Raw genomic sequence first — 27,073 nt, forward strand, 5'->3', positions numbered from 1 at the left:
GAGGTTAAAAGCAATAGGGAAAAGTCTATTTGCTTGTTATTTACCTAGCAGCAAGCTGGTACGTTTGCTTTTTGCATAACGCTTCCTTTGATCCTTCAAAACGTTTTGTTTTGAATGGATCGCTCTGATGTCTGCAAGGCTATATGTTGTTAAGCAATTAAGGCATGTGATTTCAATTTAAGACACATTTGTTTCATCCAGCAACACATACAACAACATCACAATCACCATTATTCCAGTTAGTGTAGAAAAGATGATAATAGGATGTAACGTAACATTTAGGACCGCCACCCGTGATGGGGACCATCCCTTGAATATCATACCAATGGTGTGTCATCGTTTGTCTAGCTTGTTCAGGTGCTCTCCGAATTTCTGAACCTTGGTGTAAAATAGTTATAGTGCGCAGTTGCTTTTGTCCTCGTGCTGTAGTGGTAAGATAGCTTATTTGTGAATTCTTCTGTAACCAATCATTTAAGGTAGTCCAATTGATTCCTTAAGAGAAATGGAAATCAATCAAATTGTTCTATCTCCAGGGATGTTTTCCTGTAAGACACTTGTGCAATTCAAAATGCTCAAAAGGAAAGTAACAAAAACGTAACAATATACCGATAAAACTTAAAGCAATAAGCAAGACTGAGTCAAAATATCCAGGGCTCGTGCCATGCAGTTTCCAGCATCACGTGCAGCTTCTTTATATGCTGGTCACGTTCTATTCATGACACACACACATATCAAAAATAGAAAAACACAACAACAGATACAAATTAACGCTGGTTCTCCTTCAGCGGTGTTTAACAGCCACTCCATCAGTGTCATTGGGCATCCTGTGGCTTTCAAATAAATGTAATGTGTTAAATGTCATACACCGTTGAGTAACTTTATCTGAAATGCATGTACCCATTTTAATGCTTCTCCCCAATTTGATTTCATATACCACTGGACTAAAACGGTTGATGATAGGCAACAGTCCAATTCACTTGGAATCCAAAGTATTTTTCCCCCCAATTATAAATACATAACTTGATCATCAGTTTCCGATAAAAATGGGTTGCCAATCTTTTCTTTCTGTATTTTCCCCTGCATTTGTTGAATGGCTTCCATCATTCATATTTGAAGGGTTACCTTGCTCTCTTTTTAATTGTGCCAGCCATTTATACACATCGTAGTTAGTGGCATCTCTCACATCGTTAAACTGATCCACGTCCATCACCAACTTCATGGACTGTTCAAATAAAAATTGAAAAGGCTATAGGCTATATATATTGTTCACAAACAGTTAGTCTAGAATTAAAGGCAATTTATTAATGAAATCTATTTGTAACCTACTCCATAAGCCTCCCTTCTTTTGATGAAATAGTGATTGGTGCTCAGAAGGTTGGGCCTCTTCTTTTGCACATTGGACATAATTAGCTGTCCAGGGTTTCACATCATTTTACATACCTGTCCATTCTGTATTTTGTTTTAATCAATAAAGAGTTTCCTTTACTTTATACAAATAATGATGTGCTAGGTTTATCAACTCTTGCTTTTCCTGTAAAACAATGGTTAATGCAGTTTTCACACACTATTTATAACACCAACATACCAGGGTGTATCTAAATACAAATGAGATTTCTTTTATAGCCTTAAAAATGTTCTATGAGGTTGTTTACTACACACACACACACACACACACCTTTTGTACTAAATGACATTTTGCTAAACAAGTAAGCTTTTTGTAACTTGAAACTTTCATATGAATTGGTGCTCTGTTTCAAAGATTAGAACAACTTTCCTGTCCAAACTAGACGAAAAGTGTCCTGTCTGTGGTCCACAGACAAATTCAGTTTTTAGAGGAGGTACTACGAATTATTTTGATTATATCTTTATGATATTCATATGCATTTAAACTTTTGACAACTTAAAACCAACCAACCAAACAAACAAAAACCACACAACCGGACAAACAACACAAAACAGACAGACAAAACAATTTTTGCTGTGGTGATAAGACTGTGGCTTAGGTGAAGAAAGCACTGTTGATGGTAATGAGGCCTCGTAGTCTTTTATTCACTTTTGCTACTAGATTGAATTTTATTCTCTGGTTTCTGCAAAAGAAAACATACTAACCTGCCAAGAAAAACTTTCAGTAAAATATTCATATTTACACATTTACAATGCTGACGTGCAGTAGCAGTGTACATATTAATACCATTCTTGGGGCGTTTTTCTTTTATACGTGTACATACATGCATGCATAAGTGACAAGGATTATTTGCATTTATTTTACTGTTTTCAGTGGTTCATTGCACCATTTTGGCAATTGGAATTGGGACCCTTATAATTTTTTTCCCCCAAAAGTGAGATCAAAGGATGCCAATACCCTTGTTGCACTTTAACCATATTGCCATTTTAAAAATAATTTTTCCCTTTTAGAGGGGCAGTTTTCCCTTCAATTTTTATTTAAAAAGCTTTTTCCATATCTTTATTGCTGGGATGTTATAAAATCTTTAAGGTATTTGAATAAAGCAATACTATTGTTCCCATGAATATCAGTTCCAAATTATACCAGCACTTTTCTGCTAAGGAAATAACCAAAATATTATATTAGCCAAAATCAGTATTAAAAATCATTTTACCCCTCCTGCTACAGTTGTTGGAACCTCTGAGTATTTTGCTATACCAGGAGCTACAACCGTTGTTACTGTGTTTAAAGCTCTGAAATTTATTGTCAGTTTTCAGCTTTTCTTGTTTGCCCTCAAAACAGACCAGTGTTGGAGAACTATACATATTAAACAACTATACTGTCATGTCCTAACTTAAACCATCTATTATAACTTATAGTAGATAGTTTATTTCAGCCTCTAGTGAATATTTACACTACCTTTTTGTGTGTGTGTGTGTGTGTGTGTGTGTGTGTTGGGGGGGGGGGGGTTGATTTCTCATTTAAAACACACTCCTGTATCCTGCCAGAATGAGTTTTCTGCCTGAGCCTTAAGAAATGCCTTCACTTATTTGTCTTGATTAACTCTATCAATTACAGTAAAAGCCTTGATAGCTGACACTGAGGTTTCAGAACCATCTTTTTTTCTCTTAACAAGCTGCTAACACTTCGCTCTCTAAAAGATTCACACTATTCCTGTAGAGCAAGGGGAAATAAAAAAAAAACATTTCTCACCCCCTTTACCAATGAGATTGCAGACACTTACACTTCCAGCAGTTTCTCTGCCTTGCAGTACACACACGGAGCAAACATACCACACTGCTCACACTCTGTTTTGCACCAACACCTTAACAGTCTCTGCAAAGCTGCTCACTCATTAGGCTCCTTAGTCTCTACTTCTGTTTACAGACATAAACAACGTGTGCCCCCAGAGGCTGAGGTGGCCTGGCGACTGCCCGCAAGTGGGGGTGTGGCGGCGGTGAACGGGGACCCAGGCAGCCGTGGTGAGGGCTGGGGGCGAGCACCGATCGGCTGTCAGCAACCACCCACAGATGCCACTGGTGATTGGGGGGGAGCAGTGACCACCCATAGACTGTGGTGGCCAGTAGCAGGACGTGCACATGCACCCCCTGCGTGTCACCAATGGTTGCAGACATTCTCACATAGTTTCTAGCACACGGGTTGATTTTCTTTGCTACTGACTTCTTACGGGACCAGCAGTAAAAGGTATTTTACTTAACCACGTCAGACACTCTCTGAGATCAAGTGACAACGCTCTCAAGGTTGCTATATTTCTTCCTGCTATAAAGCAGTCGTTCCTAAACCCGCAATCTCACTCTCTCCTCTGCTGTCTTCAGAGCCACTGGACCCATCCGGTCCTATTCTCTCCTGATCTAACCCTTCCTGGACTCCAAGTCAGTAACTCTGCCTCACACCCTTCAGACTGAGTCTCTGTCTTTCTGTGCTCTCTCAAGTTCTGGCTGAGCTCTGCTCTTTAGCACCCACTCTCAGTTCTTCTCTGTCCTCTGTGAGTCTGTTCTCAACCCCCCTCTAAAGAATCTCTCATTCTTCAACAGGTCTCTCCGTCTAGCAATTCTCTCTCCACTCTGATGGCAATACTTTCTCCAGCAGATCTCTCTCTCTCGCAGCTATCTGGAATACACCCTCTCTTCTGGGTCTTACCTAACTTCCAGCTTTCCTTTCCTTTACCAGATCTTAACCATATCCTTTCTGGTCTACAGGCTTCCCAATCCATTCTCATCAGTGGCCCTTCTTGCCTTGCACTTTGCAGACCAATACATCCAGCAAGCTTCGTTCTAGGACTGAGAAAGTTCACCCTGAAAGACTGAGACAGATTACACAGCAGACAATCCCCTCAGAAAAGCTCTTCCTACCTCCAAAAGGAACCCCCAAACCATGCATCCCTAAAGAAAAAACAAAACATGTCTAAGCTCACTCTTCCTCTGCCCAGAGTAACTCTGGGCACTGACCTGTTTACACAGCTGTACCCTGATGTTTCCCAAAACAAGATGTTACTCTCCTAGAACAATCTCTTCTAGGCTCTTCACGGTTCCTAGAGAAGCCAGGATTACTTCCAATCATAAATTCTCTGCCACTGCCTGAGCAGATGTCCAGTAGCAGACCCTGTCTCCTTTTGTGCCCGCTGCTGCCTCTATTCTCTGGGGCACCCGGGATCCCAAAGTATCTGTAACATGCCTCTCAACTGTCTCTGATCTCTCTGAAGCTGCATTTCCTGGACAACACTTTTCCTTGCCATAAACTGCACCTTTACCTTACAGACTCCACAGAAAACGCACATGACTGCTCTTGTAACCATCCACAAAAGACTAAATAACATCTACTTCTACTCCTCCTTGCCACCCCCCTTCCTCCCTCCCTCCCTTGCCAATGGCTTCTTCAGGGAAGGAGGCCCCAAAATATTTCTTGCAAGGGGGGCCCAAAAAATTGTGGGCTGGCCCTGGCCAGGCTCCTGGCGGTCCATCTCGTCAGATGAACCAATGCCCCAGGATGACATGCAGAGCAAGAGCCAAAATCGATACGTCTCACCTCATCTTTTATACCCTTGTCAATTCACCCAGTCCTCTGGGCTTTTGCTGGGTTATCGCTGTGTTCTTGCTTGAAGGTCGATTGCCGTTGTGCTCTTGCTGTTCTGGGGCAGATTCTTGTTTTGGTCTCTTATCTGTCTGCATTCTTCACCCAGTCTCCAGCTGACATTTTCCTTTTCCACAAACACGCACATACCCATTCTCACACATACAGCATACAAAGTTAGAGCACTTATATGTCAAGCTACGGAGCAAAACACAAATGAGTTTCTTCATAGTGTCATAGTAGCTCGGGTCAGGAGGGACCTGAACAGATCATCTAGCCTGACCCCCTGCCACAGGCAGGAATGGATGCTGGTTCACAAGACCCCAGACAGGTGATCGTCCAACCGCCTCTTGAATTTGCCCAAGGTAGGGGTGAGGACCACTTCCCTGGGAAGTTGGTTCCAGATTTTGGCCACCCTAACTGTAAAATATTGCCTTCTGATCTCTAACCTAAACCTATTCTCCATCAGCTTATGAGCATTGTTCCTCGTCACCCCAGGTGGTGTTGGGGAGAAAAGGGCTCTGCCTATTTCCTGTTGATCCCCCCGATGAGCTTGTAGGCAGCCACTGTTGGCTACAAATCTCCAACTCGGGATCCTTAAAATTCTAGTTTATTAGGCGGATTGAAACACTGTAATAATAAACCTTGCTGCTGGTCCGCACACATGCACACACATACACACACGCAGTAGCAGGCTACAGAGTCAGGTATACCTATCCTACAAGCGCTGGAGTCTGTCGTTGAGGCTTCTTTCAGCGTGGTGTTATCTTCCAGAAGGGGGTCGCCGGCTGGTCCTTCTGGCTGGACAGGTCTGGTCGAGTTGGAGATCAAGAGGGCGCCACTGAGGGTCACTTTTCACTGCCTTTTATCTGTCCCTGGCAGACTTTGGTGACTCCCCAGTTTTCAGGTTTGCCCAATCCAGGGGTCATTGACCCTCATGGGACTTCCCCCCCTCAGAGGCTACTGGACGGCATCTGTCAGCCCCAGGGGTCATCCGCATGTACGTGCAGGTTTGGGAGTCCATTGATGAATTTTGCATAGGGCTCTGGGAGCGGCCGATCTGGAGATATTCAGCCCAAAAGTTGGTCTCTGGTGTTGATTAAGTCAGGCCAGGGCTTCTAGCCCTTGATCAGTGACGTTTAGAGATGTCCCGGTTGTTACATTGTCTTCTATTGAGTTTTTCCGGTTGATCTGCAGCTTCCAGGTGATAATTGCTGTCTGCTGCTACAGTGTTACACATTCAATCACTGATTCACTCGCTCTTTCAGGGGCCAGCCTGATACAGGGAAGGACGGTTTGATTCCTACCCTTATTAACATTGTTACAATGTATAACTTACTTATGAAACTAAACACATTCAGTTGAAAGGTGAGGAATATAAAATATAAGCTACAAATGCCATGGCGCACAAATAGATAAAAATACCAAACTACAAGGGGAGATACAAAATGCACACATACACATTTTAAAATACAATTCCTTATCTTAAAGTGAAAGAGAGAGGAAGGAAGAAAAGGTAGAAAAAGAGAAACATATCCAAAGAGGGGGGAGTAAATGCAGGCAAGAGGAAAAGGGGGCTTTCTGCTACACCACCAGGTCCCCCTCAGCCTCCTCTTGCTGAGGCTGTACGGGTTCAGGTCCCTCAGCCTCTCCTCGTAGGGCCTGTCCTGCTGCCCTCTCACCAACCGGGTGGCCCCCTCTGGACCCTCTCCGTGCTGGCCACATCCCTTTTGAAGTGCGGAGCCCAGAACTGGACGCAGTACTCCAACTGCGGTCTGACCAAAGTTGCATAGAGGGGGAGGATCACCTCTCTGGACCGGCTTGAGATGCACCTTTGGATGCACGACAAGGTCTGGCTGGCCTTGCTGGCTGCGGTCTGGCATTGGCGGCTCATGTTCATCTTGGAGTCAATGATGACTCCAAGATCCCTTTCCACCTCTGTGCTTTCAAGAGGAGAACTCCCCAGCCTGTATGTGTGCTGTGGAGTCCTTCTCCCCAGGTGCAGCACCCTGCACTTGTCTCCGTTGAACCCCATCCTGTTCTCATCTGTCCACTTTTGTAGTCTGTCTAAATCTAGTTGCAGCCTCTCTCTCTTAAGGCAATGCAAAACTCAAGAAAATACACAAGGTGAAAAGCAGCAGGCAAAAGTCTATGCCTGTGTTGTTTACTTCACATCAAACTGGTATTTATGCTATTTGCATAACTGCTCCCAGCACAAAGAGGCTTTATCTTGCTTGGGCCCTTTCCTACTGCCGAGGCAACAATCAATGATCTAATCATTGTCAGGGTGGAATTGATTTAAATCATGATTTTAATCACTGGTCAGGAAGTCTTGATTTAATCACTATTTTTTTGCAGAAAGTGCATTCTTGTTGTTTGATATCCTCTACTCATTTAACTTCTTGAAAATGTATAGAGGTAAGGACTTGACTCTGTGTACACAAACTTGCAGAGAGACAAGAGGGCTGATGGGTAGGTAATCACATCTGTTCTGTCTGATCCCCATAGACTGCTGTTAACAAGGATGTTGCCTCTGGAGACTCAAGTCCACGGCCTGGGAACTGAAACTCAGCATCACATGATGCTTAATGGGATCTTCTAGACTGAGCACTGAGTCCCATTGGGTAGAGCTGTTTCTTTAACACTTACAAATGGATAGAGGAGCCTCTGGGAACCCCATAACATGGGGCCATTAACATAGTTCATTGCCTGTTGTGACCTATTTATACAACTTTTCTAAAGAGCTTACATGATTATGTTGTATTGTGTAGTATATAATTAGATGTTATAATTCCTAGCCCATTGTGATGTCTTTGGATCATAGAAAATGAGGGCTGGAAGGGACCTCAGGAGGTCACATCTAGTCCAACCCCTGCTCAAAGCAGAACCAGCCCCAACTGCATCATCTCAGCAAGGCTTTGTAAACCGGGTCTTCAAAACTTCTAAGGATGGAGACTCCACCACCTCCCTGGGTAACCTGTTCCAGTGCCTCACCACCTACCTCATGAGAAAGCTCTTCGTAATATCTAACCTCAACTTCCCTTGCTGCAACTGGAGCCCATTACTCCTTGTTCTGTCATCTGCCCCCACTGAGAACAGCCCAGCTCCATCCTCTTTCAAACCCCTTTCAGGTAGTTGAAGGCTGCTATCAAATCCCCCCCTCAGTCTTCTCTTGACTAAATAAGATCACTTCCCTCAGTCTCTCCTCATAAGTCCTGTCCCTTAGCCCCCTCACCATTTTCATTACCCTCTGATGGACTCTCCCCATTGTGTCTACATCCTTTCTGTCGTGGGGGCCTAAAACTGGACACAGGACTCCAGATGTGGCCTCACCAGTGCTGAATAGAGGGGAAGAATCGCTTCCCTTGACCTACCGGCAACACACCTACCAATGCAGCCCAGGATGCCATTAACCTTCTTGGCAACAAGGACACACTGTTGGCTCAGATCCAGCTTATTGTCCCCTGTCACCCCCAGGTCCTTTCCAGGAGAGCGCTGCCCTGTCAGTCAGCCCCAGCCTGTACCAGTGCATGGGATGTTCTGTCCTAAGTGCAGGACTTTGCACTTGTCCTTGTTGAACCACATGACATTTCTTTTTGCCCCAATCCTCCAATTTGTCGAGGTCCCTTTGAATCCTAGTCCTACCTCCAGTGTATCTACTACTCCCCTCAGCTTGGTGTCATCTGCAAACTTGTGGAGGGTGCACTGCATCCCATCTTCCAGGATGTTGATGAAGACATTGAACAAAAATAGCCCCAGGGCCAACCCCTGGGGCACTCCACTTGATACTGGCTGCCAAGTAGACTTTGAGCCATTGATTACTACCCTCTGAGCCCAGTGCTCCAGCCAGTTTTCTATCCGCCTTACAGTCCATTCATCCAGCCTGTACTTCCTTAGCTTGCCTGTGATAATGTTGTAGGAGACCATTTTAATTTAAGATACGTTAAAGCTCAACCTTATTGCCTTCTATGGTGAGGTGACTGGCTCTGTGGATATGGGGAGATGTGGATGTGGCGTACCTTGATTTTAGCAAGACTTTTGATACTATCTTTTATATAAGTTTATTCTTTTTAAATAAGCATCTTTAAAATATTAAAAATATACTATTACATGTATAAAGTCTCATTTAAATAAAAAAAATCCTTTAAAAACATCATTCATTTGTATTCACCCTGATTGCTGTTCTAAGGATCAGTCCTTTACTCACCCCTTTCTCACGCCCCCGTGAGCCCTCTGTGCCCAATAAGGGGCTGGTGTGGGTGACGGGGAAATGGGACTCCCCAGTGGCCTCTGGCTAGTTCAGGTACAAGGCCAGACAAGGCCCTGCCCAAGGAGCAGGTAAGGAGCGGTAGCTCTACCCTTTCCAGCAGCAGGAGGCACCATCCGCCTGTCTGCCAGGACATTTTGGTGGGGTCAGTGCTCCAACATAGTGCCTGTTCTTGTTTTCCCTGGAGAAGAAGGACCTTTGCATTTCCCCTCCCCCTGCCCTTCACGTGTCGATCTGATACAGTCCCTACATCCCTCGAGCTTCTTTCCCAGGCAGTGATATTCGTTCAGGCTCTGTCATGGTGCTGTGATCACCACCCTGCACTGGGATAGACTTATTGGGGCTCATCTCCAGCTTCGTGCCTGTGGAGGTCTGTTAGCCATACCTGTGGGACTTGGATTCTTCCACCTCCCCGCTTTTCCACACACTGAAGCCTCCGACTGCCTTTGTCCCAGGCCAGTACAGGAAACTAGCAGGACTTTCCCCGTGCCAGCAGCACCAGGGCTCACCTGAGCATCTTTTCCCCACCCCACAGGTGCTGGGACTCTGAGCAGAGCTGAGCAGCAGCCTCCTGAGGAGGGACCTGTAAACCTGGAGCTGCAGAGGACTTCCCGAGGATGTCGGGAGGAGAGAGGCTCCCTGACACCTGAGCCAGGCCAAGTGCAGAGGCGGCAGAGCAAACCTCCGAAGCAGGGGGAGAGCTTGGAGGTAAGCAAGGCACTACGTTCAGCTGGGGGTGAGAGTACAGCTGGGGCAGAGTGCAGGAAGAGCCAGGGGTGGTGTAAAGAATTTGGGGTGCAGAGAGACCCAAAGAGCATCAAGCTTGTGGTGTTGGAGGCTGCAAACACACCAAGCTGCATTAGCAGCAGCAGCCTTCCAAGTGCAGGTATCCAGGGGGGTGCTGGCATGGGCAGGCCTTGTCAGAGTGCGTGCAGCCGGGGCTCTCTGCCTTAAAAGTGCTGCCCAGGCTGCCTCAAAGGACCAAGCAAATAAAATGTGATGAGCTAGGCTAAAGCTGACACGTGGACTCCTATGTGCGCAGCTGCATCCACATCTCATGTCAGCTGAAGACTGGGAAATATTGTACCCCTACCTGTCATGACAAAGCCTGCAATTAGTTGTAGTACCGAGTGATTGCAAACAGGGCTGTGGGGGCTGGAAGCAGCTGGAAGAGGAGACACTGATGGTGTAATGTTTGTGACTGCAGCTCCAGGAGGTGTTTCAGGACGTGGCTGTGTACTTCACACGGAAGGAGTGGGAGCTGCTGGACGATGAGGACAAGGTGCTTTACCGGGACCAGATGCTGAGGAATTTCCAAGCCCTCGTCTCCCTGGGTAAAGTGCTGGTTCTTGCTTCTCCCTGGAGCTATGTGAACTCTGAAGTTTATTGTCTTCTTCCTGTTTTTCAGCAGTCTCATCCTCACACACCTTTGAAGGTGGTTTCAATCCATTTCCTCCCCACTGCTCTGACCTCTCTCACATACCATATTGATAGATCCTCCTTCATTTCATTTGGCCACCTTCACTAGTGTCTTCCCCATTCTTGTAAGTGGTGGTGCTTCCATATCCAGCAGTTTCTTGACAACATGATTTCCCTTCCTCTTCTCTCGATGTTCATATCATCTTCAATTCATTGCTAAGCAGGGAAATCCAGGAGAGCCTACAGGGAAAAAGAGAGGCATACGGGCTATGGAACCAGGGGGCAGCCACCAAGGAGGAGTATACGTGCTTGGCCGCGCTTGCAGGGAAGCAGTGAGGAAGGCCAAAGCAGAAACAGAACTCAGGCTGTCAGTAAAGATTAAGGGTAACAAAAAATCCTTCTTTAAATACATAGGGAGCAAAAAGAAGGCTCAGGGTAACATAGGGCCGCTACAGGATGGACTGGGGCATCTCATAACAGGTAGGATGGCAAAGCTGAGCTCTTAAACAATTTCATTGCATCTGTGTTCCCTGACACGGATGCAAACACACCTCCCAGTGAGACTTTAGTGTAGGTTGAGGGAGATACCAGTCCACCAACGGTTAGTGCTGACACGGTGAAGGGGCACTTGGAGGGGTTGGACATACTTAAGTCACAAGGCCCCAGTGATCTTCATCCAAGGGTACTAAAGGAATTGGCCAGTGTCATAACAAAACCGCTGGTACAACTTTTTGAACACTTGTGGCACTCAGGACAGGTCCCAGAAGACTGGAAAAGGGCCATTGTGGTCCCTGTTTTTATGAAGGAGAGGAAGGAGGACCTGGGTAATTATAGGCCGGTTAGCCTCACCTCTCTTCTTGGCAAGACCTTGTGGCAGTCGAGTGGTAGGCCGGGCTGTGGCCAGTAGCCCAAAACGGCAGGCGGGTACTTTTGACCGATGGAGTGGAATTAGGCACAGATGCATATTGGTAACATATAGATTGTTTACTTATGCCACTGATGTATGGGCGCAGGCAGAGTTGACTGGCTTAGTTGCAATTACAAACGAGTTACAAAGACTCTCTTAAAAGCGCGAGAGAACCGGGACGAAGTTCCCGTAATCGGCTTACTGCGGTACCGGGGTTGGGGTACGTCAGGAGGGTCGAGGACGGGGAGTCACTGGTGGGTGATCAGTCCGCCAGGTTCACTCCGAGAAAAGCACGGAGTTCTCCAACTCCAAGGTGTATGCGGAGTTCTCCAAACTCCGAGAAATGTGCGGAGTTCTCCGAGTTCTCCAACGTGGGCGGAAACTGCTCTAATTTTTATATGACTAACAAGCCAATCGCTAGTTGCCAAATATGAATAATTTGGAACCGGCCAATGGTGGTGTGCGTATTTGCATAAAGTTGGCGGGAACTTTTTCTAAGCTGTAATTTTCCACTACTGTGCCATAGTTACTGGGTTCTGACAGCGGAATTTTTCACCGTGACCTAGTTACTGCCACCAGCGGAATTTTCCACTGTGCCATAGCATTCAGAATGATTGACAGTGGGATCTTCCACTATGGCGGGAGATTCCTCTAAGGATCAAACCAAAGGAATGTTCCACTGTGCCATAGGCATACAACTACTTGGTTCTGATAGACCTTAGAAAAAATCATAAGGATCACATTTCATAGATTTCATAGACATTACGGCTGGAAGGGACCTCGGAAGATCATCGAGTCCAGCCCCCTGCCGCAGGGGCAGGAAGTCAGCAGGGGTCATAGGATCCCAGCAAAATAAACATCCACATTTCTCTTGAAGGCGTTCAAAGTGGGTTCTTGAACCACCTCCGACAGCAGTCTATTCCAGACCTTGGGGGCTCGGACTATAAAGAAGTTCTTCTTATGTCCAGCCGGAAATGGTCCCGAAGGAGTTTGTGACCATTTGACCTTGTCATCCCTTGGGGTGCTCTGGTGAACAGACGTTCCCCCACATCCTGGTGAACACCCCGATAAACTTATAGGCAGTCACCAGGTCCTCCCTGAGCCTGCGCTTTTCCAGGCTGAAGAGTCCCATGGCTCTCAGGCGCTCATCATAAGGTCTGTTTTCCTGTCACACCCAATTCTTACAAGTAAACTAAGTAATTGTGATGCAAATTTTTTCACGGTCAGGTGGGTGGAAAACTGGCTTATAGGATGCACCCAGAGAGTGGTGGTGGATGGGTCAGTCTCCACCTGGAGAGATGTGGGCAGTGGTGTCCCCCAAGGCTCTGTACTTGGACCAGTAATGTTCGGTATCTTCATCAGTGATTTGGAACGTAGAAAGCAGTCTGTCCAAATCCGCAGACAACATCAAACTATGGCATATAGTAAACACACTAGAGGGTAGGGAATGAATTCAGGTGGATTTGGACAGGCTGGGGAGGTGCGTGGATCAGAATAGGATGCAATTTAACAAAGATAAGTGCAAAGTTCTGCCCCAGGGGAGAAACAATCACGAGTACATCTATAGACTGGGAAGTACCGTTCCATGTAGCACAGCAGCAGAAAGAGATCTCGGAGTTGTAGTTGATGCAAAATTGCACGTGAGTCACCAATGTGATGAGGTGATAAGTAAGGCTAACCGCACTCTTTCCTGCATTAGTAGGTGCATCACGAGCAGGTCTAGGGAGGTGATACTGCCCCTCTATGTGGCATTAGTAAGGCTGCAGCTGGAGCACTGCATCCAGTTTTGGGTGCTGCACTTCAAGAGGGATGTGGATAACTTAGAAAAGGTTCAGAGGAGGGCTACTTATATGGTTGAGGGTCTGCAGGTAAGATCCTATGAAGACAGATTGAGGGACCTGAGTCTCTTCAGCCTCCACAAGAGAAGGCTGAGAGGTGATCTTGCGGCTGCCTGCAAACTCATCAGTGGGGTCAGCAGGGAATAGGAGATACTCTGTTTACCAGGGTTCCCCTCGGGCTTACTAGAAACAATGGCCATAAACTGAAGGAGAGTAGATTTAGATTGGACATCAGAAAGAAATTCTTTATGGTGAGGGTTGCCAAAACATGGAACGGGCTTCCAAGGGAGGTGGTGCTTCCCCCTACCTTGGAGGTGTTCAAGAGGAGATTAGAAAAGCACCTGGCTGGGATTACTTGACCCCAGCGCTCATTCCTGCCCAGAGCAGGGGATCAGAGTCAATGATCTAATAAGTCCCTTCTGACCCTAGAAATCTATGAAATCTGTGAAGTTGTACATCAACTCACTAACCGCTCTTCCTTGGGGAATATTTCTAATTTTCTCCTTCACTAATGTGTCCTTTCCAAACACATTTAACAGCCATAGTATGCTCAGTTCTGCACTATCTAGGTTTGCACCAATAGAGATTTTTTTGGGCCAAGACTAATGGCCAGTTTTTAAGGAGCCATATCAGCCAATTCAGATCCGATTCCAATATGCAGCCAGGCAGGTTGGAATCAAGCATTGGGCTGGTAAGTCTGATGGAAGGGAAGGGGTGGGAGGAAGAAAGGGGCATGCAGGGGGCAGATCGAGGCCCATGCGGTGAGGGAGGGAGTGGGGCTGGGGCAGGCGTTGCTCAGCCGGGGCATGGTAGGGTGCAGGACAGAGCTGCAAGTGGCTCGTCTGGGGGGTGTGGGAGGTGGTGGCTCCTGCCACTGCACACACCCCAGGAGGGCATGGGGGGCATGTGCCCCCAGATATGCTTGAGCCTGGGCACACTGCCACTGCGGGGTGGGACTGGAAGTGGCGCCAGGGTCTTCCTGGCAGGAGCAGGGCCGTACTGCACTCAGGGCAGGCGGCAGCAGCACTGGGAAGGCAGCTATGGGGGGGGCTGCAGCCACAACAAAACTTGCTGTAGCAGTACAGTCCCCCCTCCCCCATAACCCTGCTCTAAGCACCGCCACCATCCGCCCTAAGTGCAGCCTGGCCCAGTCCTCCCTGATGGGAAGACCCCAATGCCGCCCCAGCACATCGGCACCCCACCCTGCCCCACACAGACCTGGGGGCACATGCCCCCCATGCCTCCTGGGGTGATCGGAGGGGCAGGAGCCACCTCCTCTGGACAAGCTGCTTACAGCTCCATCCCACACCCAACCACCAGCCACCCACCACCCAGCCGAGCAGTGCTGCCCCAGCCCCGCTCCCTTCCTCACCAAGGGGGCCTCACTCTTCCCCACCCCCCCATTACCCTTCCCTCCCCCTGCCCCTTCCCCCACAACAGACTTACCAGCTAACGCTGCTCTCCAAGCCCCCAAGCTGCACTCCTGGCCACGTGCCTGCTGCGGTTGTGCATGTGCACCAGCCATTTCTCAGACATTAACGGCCACATCGGGCAAAAAAAAGCCAATTGCCGATCCTCAATTTTCCCGATGATAGTGCCAATCCGATATGGGACCAATGTATGGCACCTGTAGTACTATCTAAATCCTTTCTCTCCTCCTTTGGTTATGACCCAGTACAAGTTACTGGAAGTTAATCTCCTCTGCTGCTACAACATGCGGATGATGCATTTCCTGAACTCTTCCTCTAGTGACAGATGTACATGTGATGTAACTTAGGTACTTCTACCATGGGATCACGGGAAGTTTCTGTCCGCATTCCTCCCTAATATCTTCCTCTTCATATACCAGAGACTCTGGCTTTGCTGTACATACATTAAGACCTGTGCTCTCAAGCTTGCTCTGCCATTCTCAGAAGTTTTCTTCTCCTTCTCCTAAAATCCTTCTGCAGATCAGACACCCATCACTGTGATAAGAAGTGGGGTGTGCAGGGCCTTGTGAAAACCATTTTTCATTTCCAGAGGATATCTAATACAGGGGCTTCTTCTTGCTTGTGTGCAGACTTGAGGTACTTACCTTTTCCTAGGACAGTTTGTTTTTCTGATGCTTTCTTTCCCCACTGCTTCCCCCAGAGGATTTCCTTAGGGGAGTGCTCAAATGCCTTCTGTAGCTCAACACAGGCCACATAGACCATTTCTACATTATGGGCTTTCACATGCTATGAAGTGTGTGTCTTTTCACTTTCTTTTTGTCATTTCCATGACTGATGAACTTTGCTGTACACCTGGCCCTATGTGCCAGCCTGTGGACTCATCTCCATTCCTGGATGATCCTTCCATTGGATGGGATGCTGGATTGCAACTCCCATTGTTATAAAACCATCTTTTCCTGTGCCCTGGCGATGCTGATTTATCCTGGCTCCCAGAAAACAGTTTCATTTTCAGCTACCTGTCATGGATGCTTTTCACTGCTACAGGTCCTCACTTTAAACCTTCACTGAGAATAAGCTCATTTTCATTCCTTTAACTGGAGTTGCACTGGTAAGATAAATGATATCCATCCATAAATGTGTCTAATGTCTCTTCATTTTGTACCTTAGAAATTGGAAAAGCTTTATCTTTCTGCTCCCTAGTACAACACGGATCACTGTATCTCCATGCCTATCCTTGGTGACTCAGTTCGATACCCTTTCTATACCAGGGAGTGGTTGGGCTTTGTTTCCTATGACCATTCCTCCAGTACCTGCGTGACAAGAACCATTATCTCTTCAAGATTTCTCCCTGCAGTGCCTTCCCTTTCACTATAAATGCTTCTTCCTCAGTGAAACGTTGAGTTCATTGGATCCATTCCCCAAATCCCGGTTAGTTATTCTGCATCCAGTACCCAGTCACAAATGCTCTTTAACCACTGTCCCAAACAGGACATCAAGGTCCCACACCCGACTTAATCTGCCGCATCCAGCGAGGACTGGTGGAGCTGTGGGTCTGTGATGATGAGGATGGTGGGGAAATGTCCAGGTCAGAGGAGCTGCTGCCAGGTGAGTTGTGGCTGTCCCCTCCACCCAATTCCCCTCTCTGAAATGCTCCATGCCCAGAGTGCCAGGGCAGCCTGGGAACTGCTGACATGCCCTGTGCTGCCATTGCAGGGTCCTGACCTGAAATACAGTACATTATACTGTACCGTGTCCAGGCAGGTGTTGTTCCCCCTTCCTGAATATCTAACAATATGGAGACAAGCAACTTTTCCTTTCTTCTCCCCATAATTACAGGTCTTAGGAGACAATCCAGTTTGCTCTCAATTTATAGGCCCAGATCTGGTTTCCCAGGAATACCATGATCTTAAATGTGCATCTGCACTCAGTAATGTAAGAGTTCATTCCCGGGCCCAGGTAGCCCTACCTTTCTAACACCCTCCCCCAGAACATGATGAGATTTGTAGTCCCCCCTGGAAAACGAGATGATGTATGGAAGCTCTGTTTAACCATTCCTGTTGGACAAGAGAAAAGCTGGGACTCTCCCTGGCTTCTCTTGGTCAGGTTGACCTGGACCCCAGGAAGTGTTTCATCACGGTCTCAGGCTGCATTAAGTGGCTCTGTGGTGCGGAAGGGCTTCCAAAGCTCTCATGTTGTGGGAGGAAGGAAATCCCCCACGTTTTGCACCAGAATTGCCCCCTTCCTGTTTCTGCTCTGGGGGCCTGAGCATCACAAAGCCTCAGACTCAGCACAGGGTCCAGGTTCAGGATCATGGCAAGGCCTTCCATCCGGTTCAGACTCCTGTGCCATACAGGCCAGCTGGGACTTGTCAGCAGAGGAAAGCTTCGTGGGCTCATTCCCTGCACCAGACCTTGCCTTGGAAGGAGGCAGGAAATTCAGCCCTGCTCCTTTTAGAAGAGAGAGCCACAGCCGCAGGTCCAGGGGACACATGCCCCACATGCCTCCCTCAGAGTGTGCGCAGTCGCAGGAGCTACACCACCCGGGGACAAGCCATGACTTCATCCTGCACCCTGCTCCACTCTACCCCATCTGGGCAGCGCCTCCCCAGCCCCAACCCCTACTCCCTCCCTCCCTCACCATGGGGGCCTTGATCTGCCCCCCCGGCCACCCCTGCCTCCCAGCAGACTTATCAGCTGGACACTGCTTTCCAAGCTGCCAGGCTGCATATTGGCAGTTGGATTGCTATCACCCGATATGGCTTGTTAATCGGCCATTGGTATCAACTCAAAAAATCTTTATTGGTGCATGCCTATCCACGTGTCCTTGTCTCAGCAGGGTCTGAGGTGATGGGGCTGGCAGCTGGGACAGAAACCTTGAGAGTCTGACTCTGAACTCCCCTGAGTAGGGAACATTAGCTCAACGCAAGGACCTGCCTTTTCCTCACTCCATGCACTTTGAGTTTTGGAAGGAAGACCTTGATTTCTTGAGGGAACGCAAGGGCCAAGGTCCAGGCCTGCTCAGGCCCATCCATGCAGAAGGAATAGCAATGTTTGCCCCTTGCCAGCAGCACAGGGACTAATCTGGTGTTTTTCTTCCCCACACAGGAAGTGCCTGGCTCCTCAGAGAAGCTAAGGAGGAAACTCCTGTGGAAGGGCCTGCGGATCCGGAGTCACCATGGACTTTCCCTGAGAGTTTGGGTGAGATGGACTCCCTGAGACCTGAGGAGGAGCACTGGCCCAAGAGTCAGGGGAGACCCCAGAAGCAGATGAAAAATGTAGCCGTGAACCAGGTACCATCTCCATTTGGGTGTGAGAATGGAGAAGAGGCAGAACCCCGAAAGAGCCCTGGGTGTAGGGAAAGATACGTGTAGATCCACTGGAAACAGGCACTGCATCCCAGCCAAGGCAGTGGGGAGGGTGTCAGAGGGAAGCAGGCGCTGACTGCCAAGCACAGGGGCAGAGCCCAGCCCTGCTCCAAGGTCAGGAAAACCTTTACCTGCCTCTCAACCCTGGTTGTGTACCACAGCGGGGAAAAGTCACTACTACTATGTAATGTATGGTAAGACCTTCACTCATTTTTTCTCCCTGTCTCAGTACCGACGCATCCACCTGGGCAGGAAGACACACCGCTGCACTGAGTGCAGGAAGAACTTCATCTGCTGGCAAGACCTGTCCCAGCACCAGTGTGGGCAGCACCGCGGTACCAAGTGTGGGAAAAGGTTCAAGCTCTCCAACCTGGTCAGGCACCAGTGCATGCACAGAAGGGAGAAGCCACATGAGTGCTCAGAGTGTGGGAAGAGCTTCACTCAGGCCTGTGACCTGGCCCGACACCACCTCATCCACACAGGAGAGAAGCCACATCAGTGCTCAGAGTGTGGGAAGAGCTTCACCCGATCCTCTAACCTGGCTCGGCACTATCGTATCCACACAGGGGAGAAGCCACATCAGTGCTCCGTGTGTGGGAAGAGCTTCACCCGTTCTTCTAACCTGGCCCAGCACCAGCGCATCCACACCGGGGACAAGGCACATCAGTGCTCAGAGTGCGGGAAGAGCTTCACCCAGTCCTCCAACCTGGCCCGGCACCAGCTTCTCCACACAGAGAAGAAACCACATCAGTGCTCGGAGTGTGGAAAGAGCTTCACTCTGTCCTCCAGCCTGGCCCAGCACCAGCTCATTCATATGGGAGAGAAGCCACATCAGTGCTCAGAGTGTAGTAAGAGCTTCACACTCTCCTCCAGTCTGACTAAGCACCAACATATCCACACAGGGGAAAAGCCCTATCAGTGCTTACAGTGTGGTAAGAGGTTCGCTCACTCCTTCAGCCTGGTTCAGCACCAGCGTATCCACACAGGAGAAAAGCCGTATCAGTGCTTGGAGTGTGGGAAATGCTTCACCCAATCCTCCCAGCTGGCCCAGCACCAGCCTGTGCACATGGAGGAGAAGCCACATCAGTGCTCGGAGTGTGGGAAGAGCTTCACTCTCTTCTCCAGCCTGGCTAAGCACCAACGTATCCACACAGGGGAGAAGCCTTATCAGTGCTTGGAGTGTGGTAAAAGGTTCACTCAGTCCTCCACCCTGGTTCAGCACCAGCGTATGCACACAGGAGAGAAGCCACATCAGTGCTTGGAGTGTGGTAAGAGCTTCTCTCGCTCCTCCAGGCTGGCCCAGCACCAGCTTATCCATACGGGGGAGAAGCCACATCACTGTGTGGAGTGTGGGAAGAGCTTCGCTCGCTCCTCCTACCTGGCCCAGCACCAGCTTATCCATAAAGGGGAGAAGCCACATCAGTGCTCAGAGTGTGGGAAGAGCTTCACTGTCTCCTCCAGCCTGGCTAAGCACCAGCTCGTCCACACAGGAGAGAAGCCACATCAGTGCTCGGAGTGTGGGAAGAGCTTCACTCTGTCCTCCAGCCTGGCTAAGCACCAGCTCGTCCACACAGGAGAGAAGCCGCATCAGTGCTCGGAGTGTGGGAAGAGCTTCATTTACTCCTCCAGCGTGGCTAAGCACCAGCGTATCCACACAGGAGAGAAGCCACATCGATGCTTGAAGTGTGGGAAGAGCTTCATCCAGTCCTCCCACCTGTCTGAGCACCAGCTCGTCCACACAGGGGAGAAGCCACATCAGTGCTCAGAGTGTGGGAAGTGTTTCGCTCGCTCCTCTGACCTGGCCCGGCACCATCGTATCCACACAGGGGAGAAGCCACATCGATGCTCGGAATGTGGGAAGAGCTTCACCTTCTCCTTCCAGGTGGCCCGGCACCAGCTTATCCACACAGAGAAGAAACCACATTGATACTCGGTGTGTGGGAAGTGCTCCCCTCACTCCTCCACACTGACCAAGTACCAATGTATCCATATCCAGGAGTATCCATAATTCTTCCAGCAATGCTGGAAGGGTTTGGGGATGTATACCTGCTCAGCCCCCACCAGTGTCTTCATCCAGGCAAGGAGCCTCATGCTGGTGGACTGCAGCAGGAGTTCACCCATCATTCGACCCATTTAGGGTCCTGCAGAACCCCAAGGACGCAGAGGCTGGTCCCCAAAGTTTGATGAGGGGAGGGGTTTAAAAGAAACGCCTCATGCAGAGGCCAACCCGGATGCTTGGGGAACTTGTAAGAAGGCAATCTTTAAATCAGACGTGGAGCTGTGCCATCCCCATCATTCTCTAAAAGCAGGCAGTGTTCCCAAGGGGAGTAGAAGTGCCTTCACAATAGGGTTCACTCCCTTATGCAACTCGCTCTAAATAACGCCTTGGGCCTGTCTTGGGATGACTCCCAGCTCTGTCCTCCCCACCTGGTCCCAGGGTTCTTGTATGTGAGGCTCCAGAGTTGCAGGAAGGAGGACATTGATTGCTGGGGAGGTGCTCCCTGCCTTCCACCCTGACCTTGCCTTTCCTTCCCACCACATAACCCCACTCCCAAGCCTGCACGTGCACATTGGGGTCTGCAAGAAGCTGATACTGCCACTGCGTGAGCCCAGTTTGGCAGGTTTTGCTTCTCAGCCCCTCGTCAGAACTCTTCACCACGCAGTGCCAGCTGCTCCCAACCCCCCATCCCTTCATCCCATTCTCTGTAATGGATTCCACGCTAATCAACCCCCACAATTCACCACAGGACTGGGAAATTATTTCAGCTTGTAAACCTCCAGAGTAGGTGACCTCCATGTGACTGCACCACCTCTGCAGGGAGTTTATTCCAGAATCTGGACGCTGACTGTGAATGAGTTTTTCCTGGGATTAATCCTGAAGAGGTTTTCCAGGAGTTTGTATCCATTGGTCCTGGTCTTCCCTGGGGGTGCCTTAGTGAAGAGTTGTTCACCGAGCTCCTGATGTGCTCATCTGTTCCAAGCTCATCTCTGGACCTTCTCAAGTTTTTCCACGCCCCTATTGAAGTGCAGCGCTCGGAACTGGACACAGTACTCCAACTGCGGTCTCACCAGTGCTGAGTACAGCGGGAGTATTGCTTCCTTAGTTTTACATGAGATGCATTGGTTGATGCATGCCAGTATGGTGTTTGCCCTGCTGACCACCGCCTCGCACTGATGGCTCATATTCATATGATGGTCAATCATTACCCCTAGGTCCCTTTCAGCCGTGGTGCAAGTCAAGCTGTTACCACCGACCCTGTAAGTATGTTGAGAGTTGTTTGGCCCCAAATAGGAGTACCTGACACTTAGAAGTGTTAAACTTCATCTGACTCTGGACTGCCCAGCTGTCGAGCCTGTCCAGGCCCATCTGTATCTGCAACCTAATCTAAAAAGTGAACATCTACAACATTCATTAATTTGTTGTCAAAAAATATTTTTGTCCTGATTTCCATGCATTTGTGTAGTGTACACAGAGGTGATGGCACAGTAGCTTAAAATGAAGTCTTCCTCTTCTATGTTGTGGGGGGTATAGGTTTGTGGGGTCTGTGGGTATGTGGAGTGGGGGGGTTTGTGGGGCAGTGGATAGGTATGGGGTGAGGGAGCCATGTAGGTGTGTGGATATGTGGGGGGTAGATGTGTATGGGGTGTGTAGGGGACTGGGAGGAGCGTGGCTGGGGAGGGTTGTGGTGTGTGTGAAGGGGAAGGGTGGGTGGCTTGTGTGACAGGTTGTAGGTGTGAGGGGTCTGCATGTATGGCAGTGCAAAGGGAGGTGTGTGCATGTGTGTAATGTGGTGTGTGTGTGAGACTTGCCTTACAAACAGACACACACACACTCTCCCTGTATCCCTCACTGTGTGCAGACACACTGTCCCTCATTGTAGTCTCCCTCCCTCCCTCATTGCATGCACACACACTTTCTCTTTTCCTCACTGCACGTGCACACACACACTTCCTCATTGCACACCTGCACACATGCACACAGACCTCCATGTAAAGAAATCCCCCTCAGTCTGCCCTTGCTTGGGTCAGTTCACACACCCCTCCTCTTTCACTTGTGTGCTGTTTGGTTTTAACCTGGTCACCTAGGTGACTGGGCTGGAAACATTCCTAAGGGGGGAGGAGTTCTTTGTCTGTCTGGCTCCAGCAGCATTTTGGAACAAGCACAAGACATGAGCCTCCAGAGGCTCTCTGGATGAACCGATGAAAGTAGAAAACTTGGAATTCAGCCAGAATTTAGGATTTTTATGTAGGAAGGTCATGTCTTAAAAGGGTGATAAGCCCATGGTCGTAGGACTCAAGGTATTTTGAGTTAATCTGTCCCTTCATCCTTGTGCATGCACACACACACCCACCCACCCACCTCTTTCCCTCCCTTATTGCACACACACCTCTATACATGCAGACCCCAACACCCTCTGTGCTCTGACAGACCCTGGCTCCCTACCAGAGCCCAGGAGGGGAGCCATTTGTCTGGGCTACCATGACCATCCCTTACAGTCCCCAAACCCTCCCAAGGCTGGGATGAAAACTAGGTGCCTGGGCTCCCCCTCCCACAGCCCACCAGGCCCCATACAGGCTGGAGTGGATCTGAGGTGACCACTTTTTCCAAATGGAAAGGAGGGACACATGCCTGCCTCCATCCCTGCTATCCCACCCCTGCCACCTCCCTTGGTGGCATGGCCAGAGGAGAGGAGAGCCCTGGGCCTTTAGTAGGCAGCCCACCTCCACCCCGCTCTGTAGTGCTTTGGCCGTGCTGCTTATGGGCTGGGTCAGGGGAGGAAACTGGCATGTGTCCTACCTTTCCATGTTGAAAACGTCCCAAAGGTGTCATGCTTCCCCAGCCCCATGGGTGGACAAGCAAAGCTGAGCCATGGGGAGGCCTGAGTGGCACCTGAGTGGCTGTGCCTTAAGGAAATGATCCTTCGGGCACAGAGGGAGATGATCCTGATGCGGGGAAAGGGGCCAAGAGGCTTTCTTGGCTGACCAGAGAAATCCAGAGCAGCCTACGGGCTAAAAGGGGAGCACATAAAAAGTGGAAACAGGGAGAGATTACTCAAGAGGAGTATACCTCCTCTGCTCGTGCTTGTAGCGAGGCAGTTAGACGGGCCAAAGCTACCATGGAGCTGAGGATGGCATCCCAAGGAAAGCATAACAAAAAATTGTTCTTTAGCTATATAGGGAGTAAAAGGAAGGCCCAGGGAGGAATAGGACCCCTGCTAAATGGGCAGAAACAATTGGTGACGGACGGGGGGACAAGGCTGAACTCCTCAACGAGTTCTTTGCCTCAGTGTTCCTAAGAGAGGGGCACGACAAGTCTCTCACTGGGGTTGTGGAGAGGCAGCAGCAAGGCGCCAGACTGCCATGTGTAAATCCTGAGGTGGTGCAGAGTCACTTGGAAGAACTGGATGCCTTTAAGTCGGCAGGCCCGGATGGGCTCCGTCTGAGGGTGCTGAAGGCACTGGCCGACATCATTGCAGAGCCACTGGCGGGAATATTTGAATGCTCGTGGCGCATGGGCCAAGTCCCAGAGGATTGGAAAAGGGCTAACGTGGTCCCCATTTTCAAGAAGGGGAGGAAGGAGGACCCGGGCAACTATAGGCCGGTCAGTCTCACCTCCATCCTTGGCAAAGTCTTTGAAAAAATTATCAAGGCTCACATTTGTGAGAGCCCGGCAGGACAAATTATGCTGAGGGGAAACCAGCACGGGTTCGTGGCGGGCAGATCGTGCCTGACCAATCTAGTCTCTTTCTATGACCAGGTTACGAAACGCCTGGACACAGGAGGAGGGGTGGATGTCGTATACTTAGACTTCAGGAAGGCCTTCGATACGGTATCCCACCCTATACTGGTAAACAAGTTAAGAGGCTGTGATGTGGATGACTACACAGTCCGGTGGGTGGCAAATTGGCTAGAGGGTCGCACCCAGAGAGTCTTGGTAGATGAGTCGGTCTTGACCGGGAAGGGTGTGGGCAGTGGGGTCCCGCAGGGCTCGGTCCTTGGACCGATACTCTTCAATGTCTTCATCAGCGACTTGGACAAGAGAGTGAAGTGTACTCTGTCCAAGTCTGTGGATGACACAAAACTGTGGGGAGAAGTGGACACGCCGGAGGGCAGGGAACAGCTGCAAGCAGACCTGGACAGGTTGGACAAGTGGGCAGAAAACAACAGGATGCAGTTCAACAAGGAGAAATGCAAAGTGCTGCACCTAGGGAGGAAAAATGTCCAGCACACCTACAGCCTGGGGAATGACCTGCTGGGTGGCACAGAGGTGGAAAGGGATCTTGGAGTCCTAGTGGACTCCAAGATGAACTTGAGCCGGCAGTGTGACGAAGCCATCAGAAAAGCCAATGGCACTTTATCGTGCATCAGCAGATGCATGACGAATAGGTCCAAGGAGGTGATACTTCCCCTCTATCGGGCGCTGGTCAGACCGCAGTTGGAGTACTGCGTGCAGTTCTGGGCGCCGCAATTCAAGAAGGATGTGGATAACCTGGAGAGGGTCCAGAGAAGGGCCACTCGTATGGTCAAGGGCCTGCAGACCAAGCCCTACGAGGAGAGACTGGGGCACCTGGACCTGTTCAGCCTCCGCAAGAGAAGGGTGAGAGGCGACCTTGTGGCTGCCTTTAAGTTCATCACGGGGGCACGGAAGGGAATTGGTGAGGATTTATTCACCAAGGCACCCCTGGGGGTTACAAGAAATAATGGCCACAAGCTAGCAGAGAGCAGATTTAGACTGGACATTAGGAAGAACTTCTTCCCAGTTCGAGTGGCCAAGGTCTGGAACGGGCTCCCAAGGGAGGTGGTGCTCTCCCCTACCCTGGGGGTCTTCAAGAGGAGGTTAGATGAGTATCTAGCTGGGGTCATCTAGACCCAGCACTCTTTCCTGCTTATGCAGGGGGTCGGACTCGATGATCAATTGAGGTCCCTTCCGACCCTAACATCTATGAATCTATGAAAAACCCCTGTGGTCTCTTCTAGCCCCTTTCCACTCCCTCTCGGCCTCTTGTAGGCTAACATCAAGCGTGTTTTTCCTGAACTGAGTGGGATCTCTATGATCTGGATGGCAGCAGATTGACTAAGATGGTGCACTGCATCCCACATGTATGTGTGCTCTAGTGTCACCACTTTATAAATGTAAAGACAGGACACCTGCCCACCTTCCCATTTACAACCCCCCAGATATGTGCATGGGGAGGGGGTGGATGTGGGCTGTCCACTGCAGGCTGCCCGCCATGTGCTCAGGGCTCCCCGCTCTGCTGCCCTCCCCCTGGAAGCCCCATGCCAGCCATGTCCCCCTTGCCCATGGGCAGCAGCAGGGGACAAACCCCACCCTCACCCCACTGCTGCCAGATGGGCAGGGTGCACCTTGCTATGGAGGCGTTGAGCTCCCAGGGGTGCAGCAGGGCAGGGAGCCCTGAGTCTGCAGCAGGCAGCCTGTATCCTCCCCCACCCCATGCACAAATCTGGGGAGACACGTGCATGAGCTCCTGATAGAACCAAAACTTGACCTGTTGGCCAGATGAGCATTGCTGTCACAAGTCTGGGGGCTGCGAGGAGAAGGCGGTGTAAGGTAGAGACCAGTCCAGTCCTGGGTTGGAGCACAACACCCAGATGAAGATGTGGAACAAGCCCGTACTACAGGATGTCTCAAGATATTCCAGATATTTGTGGAACTTCATATGTAATTTATTTGGATCGTTGTATAAAAGGAGAATTATAGATTTCATAGACATGAGGGCTGGAAGGGACCTCGGAAGATCATCGAGTCCAGCCCCCCTGCCCAAAGGGCAGGAAGGCAGCTGGGGTCACAGGATCCCAGCAAGATAAGCATCCAGTTTGCTCTTGAAGGTGTTCAATGAAGGCGCTTGAACCACCTCATGTGGCAGGCTGTTCCAGACCTTGGGGGCTCGGACAGTAAAGAAATTCTTCCTTATGTCCAGCCTGAAATGGTCTTGTAGTAGTTTATGACCATTCGACCTAGTCATCATCCCTTGGGGCGCTCTGATGAACAGACGTTCCCCCAGATACTGGTGGTCACCCCTGATAAACTTGTAGGCGGCCACCAGATCACCCCTGAGCCTGCGCTTTTCCAGGCTAAAGAGCCCCAGGGCTCTCAGCCTGTCATCGTAGGGTCTGCTTCCCTGACCTCTGATCACGCGCGTGGCTCTTCTCTGGACTCTCTCAAGCCTCTCCACATCCTTTTTGAATTGTGGAGCCCAAAACTGGACGCAGTACTCCAGCTGCGGCCTCACTAAGGCCGAGTACAGGGGGAGAATGATGTCCCGGGATTTGCTTGAGAAGCATCTATGGATGCAAGCCAGCGTTTTGGTCGCTTTACTAGCCGCAGCATCGCATTGCAGGCTCATGTTCATCTTGTGGTCAATGATGACCCCCAAGTCTCTTTCTTCCATAGTGCTAACCAACATAGCACTGCCGAGCCTATAAGGATGCTGCGGGTTTTTCTTCCCAAGGTGGAGAACCTTGCATTTATCGGCGTTGAACACCATCAGATTCTCGTCCGCCCACTTGCTGAGCCTGTCCAGGTCAGCCTGGATCATCCGCCTGTCTTCTGGTGTGGATGCTTTGCCCCAAAGTTTGGTGTCATCGGCGAACTTGGCCAGTCCGCTTCTGACTCCAGTGTCCACATCATTAATGAAGATGTTGAACAGTATGGGTCCAAGGACAGAGCCCTGGGGGACCCCACTGGTCACAGGACACCACAATGAGTGACTTCCATCAATGACTACCCTCTGGGTCCGACCCCGGACCCAATTTTCCAGCCAATGTTGCCCCTCCTTTTCCTTCCACAGCCA

General features: G+C 49.7%; 1 protein-coding gene across 1 annotated transcript in view; it reads left to right on the forward strand.

The window, feature by feature from the left end:
• Positions 1-21,705, forward strand: part of LOC109286048 (zinc finger protein 420) — a 22,986-nt gene extending 1,281 nt beyond the window's left edge. Inside the window, exons 3-7 of the mRNA XM_059729318.1 lie at positions 9,838-10,010; positions 10,510-10,636; positions 16,385-16,501; positions 18,001-18,185; positions 18,490-21,705. Coding sequence (XP_059585301.1) covers positions 9,838-10,010; positions 10,510-10,636; positions 16,385-16,501; positions 18,001-18,185; positions 18,490-20,187 — 2,300 coding nt within the window. The 3' untranslated portion in view covers positions 20,188-21,705. The remainder of the gene's footprint in view (positions 1-9,837; positions 10,011-10,509; positions 10,637-16,384; positions 16,502-18,000; positions 18,186-18,489) is intronic.
• Positions 21,706-27,073: the final 5,368 nt, after the last annotated feature.

Source organism: Alligator mississippiensis, chromosome 5 (assembly GCF_030867095.1).
Source record: "Alligator mississippiensis isolate rAllMis1 chromosome 5, rAllMis1, whole genome shotgun sequence".
NCBI lineage: Eukaryota > Metazoa > Chordata > Crocodylia > Alligatoridae > Alligator > Alligator mississippiensis.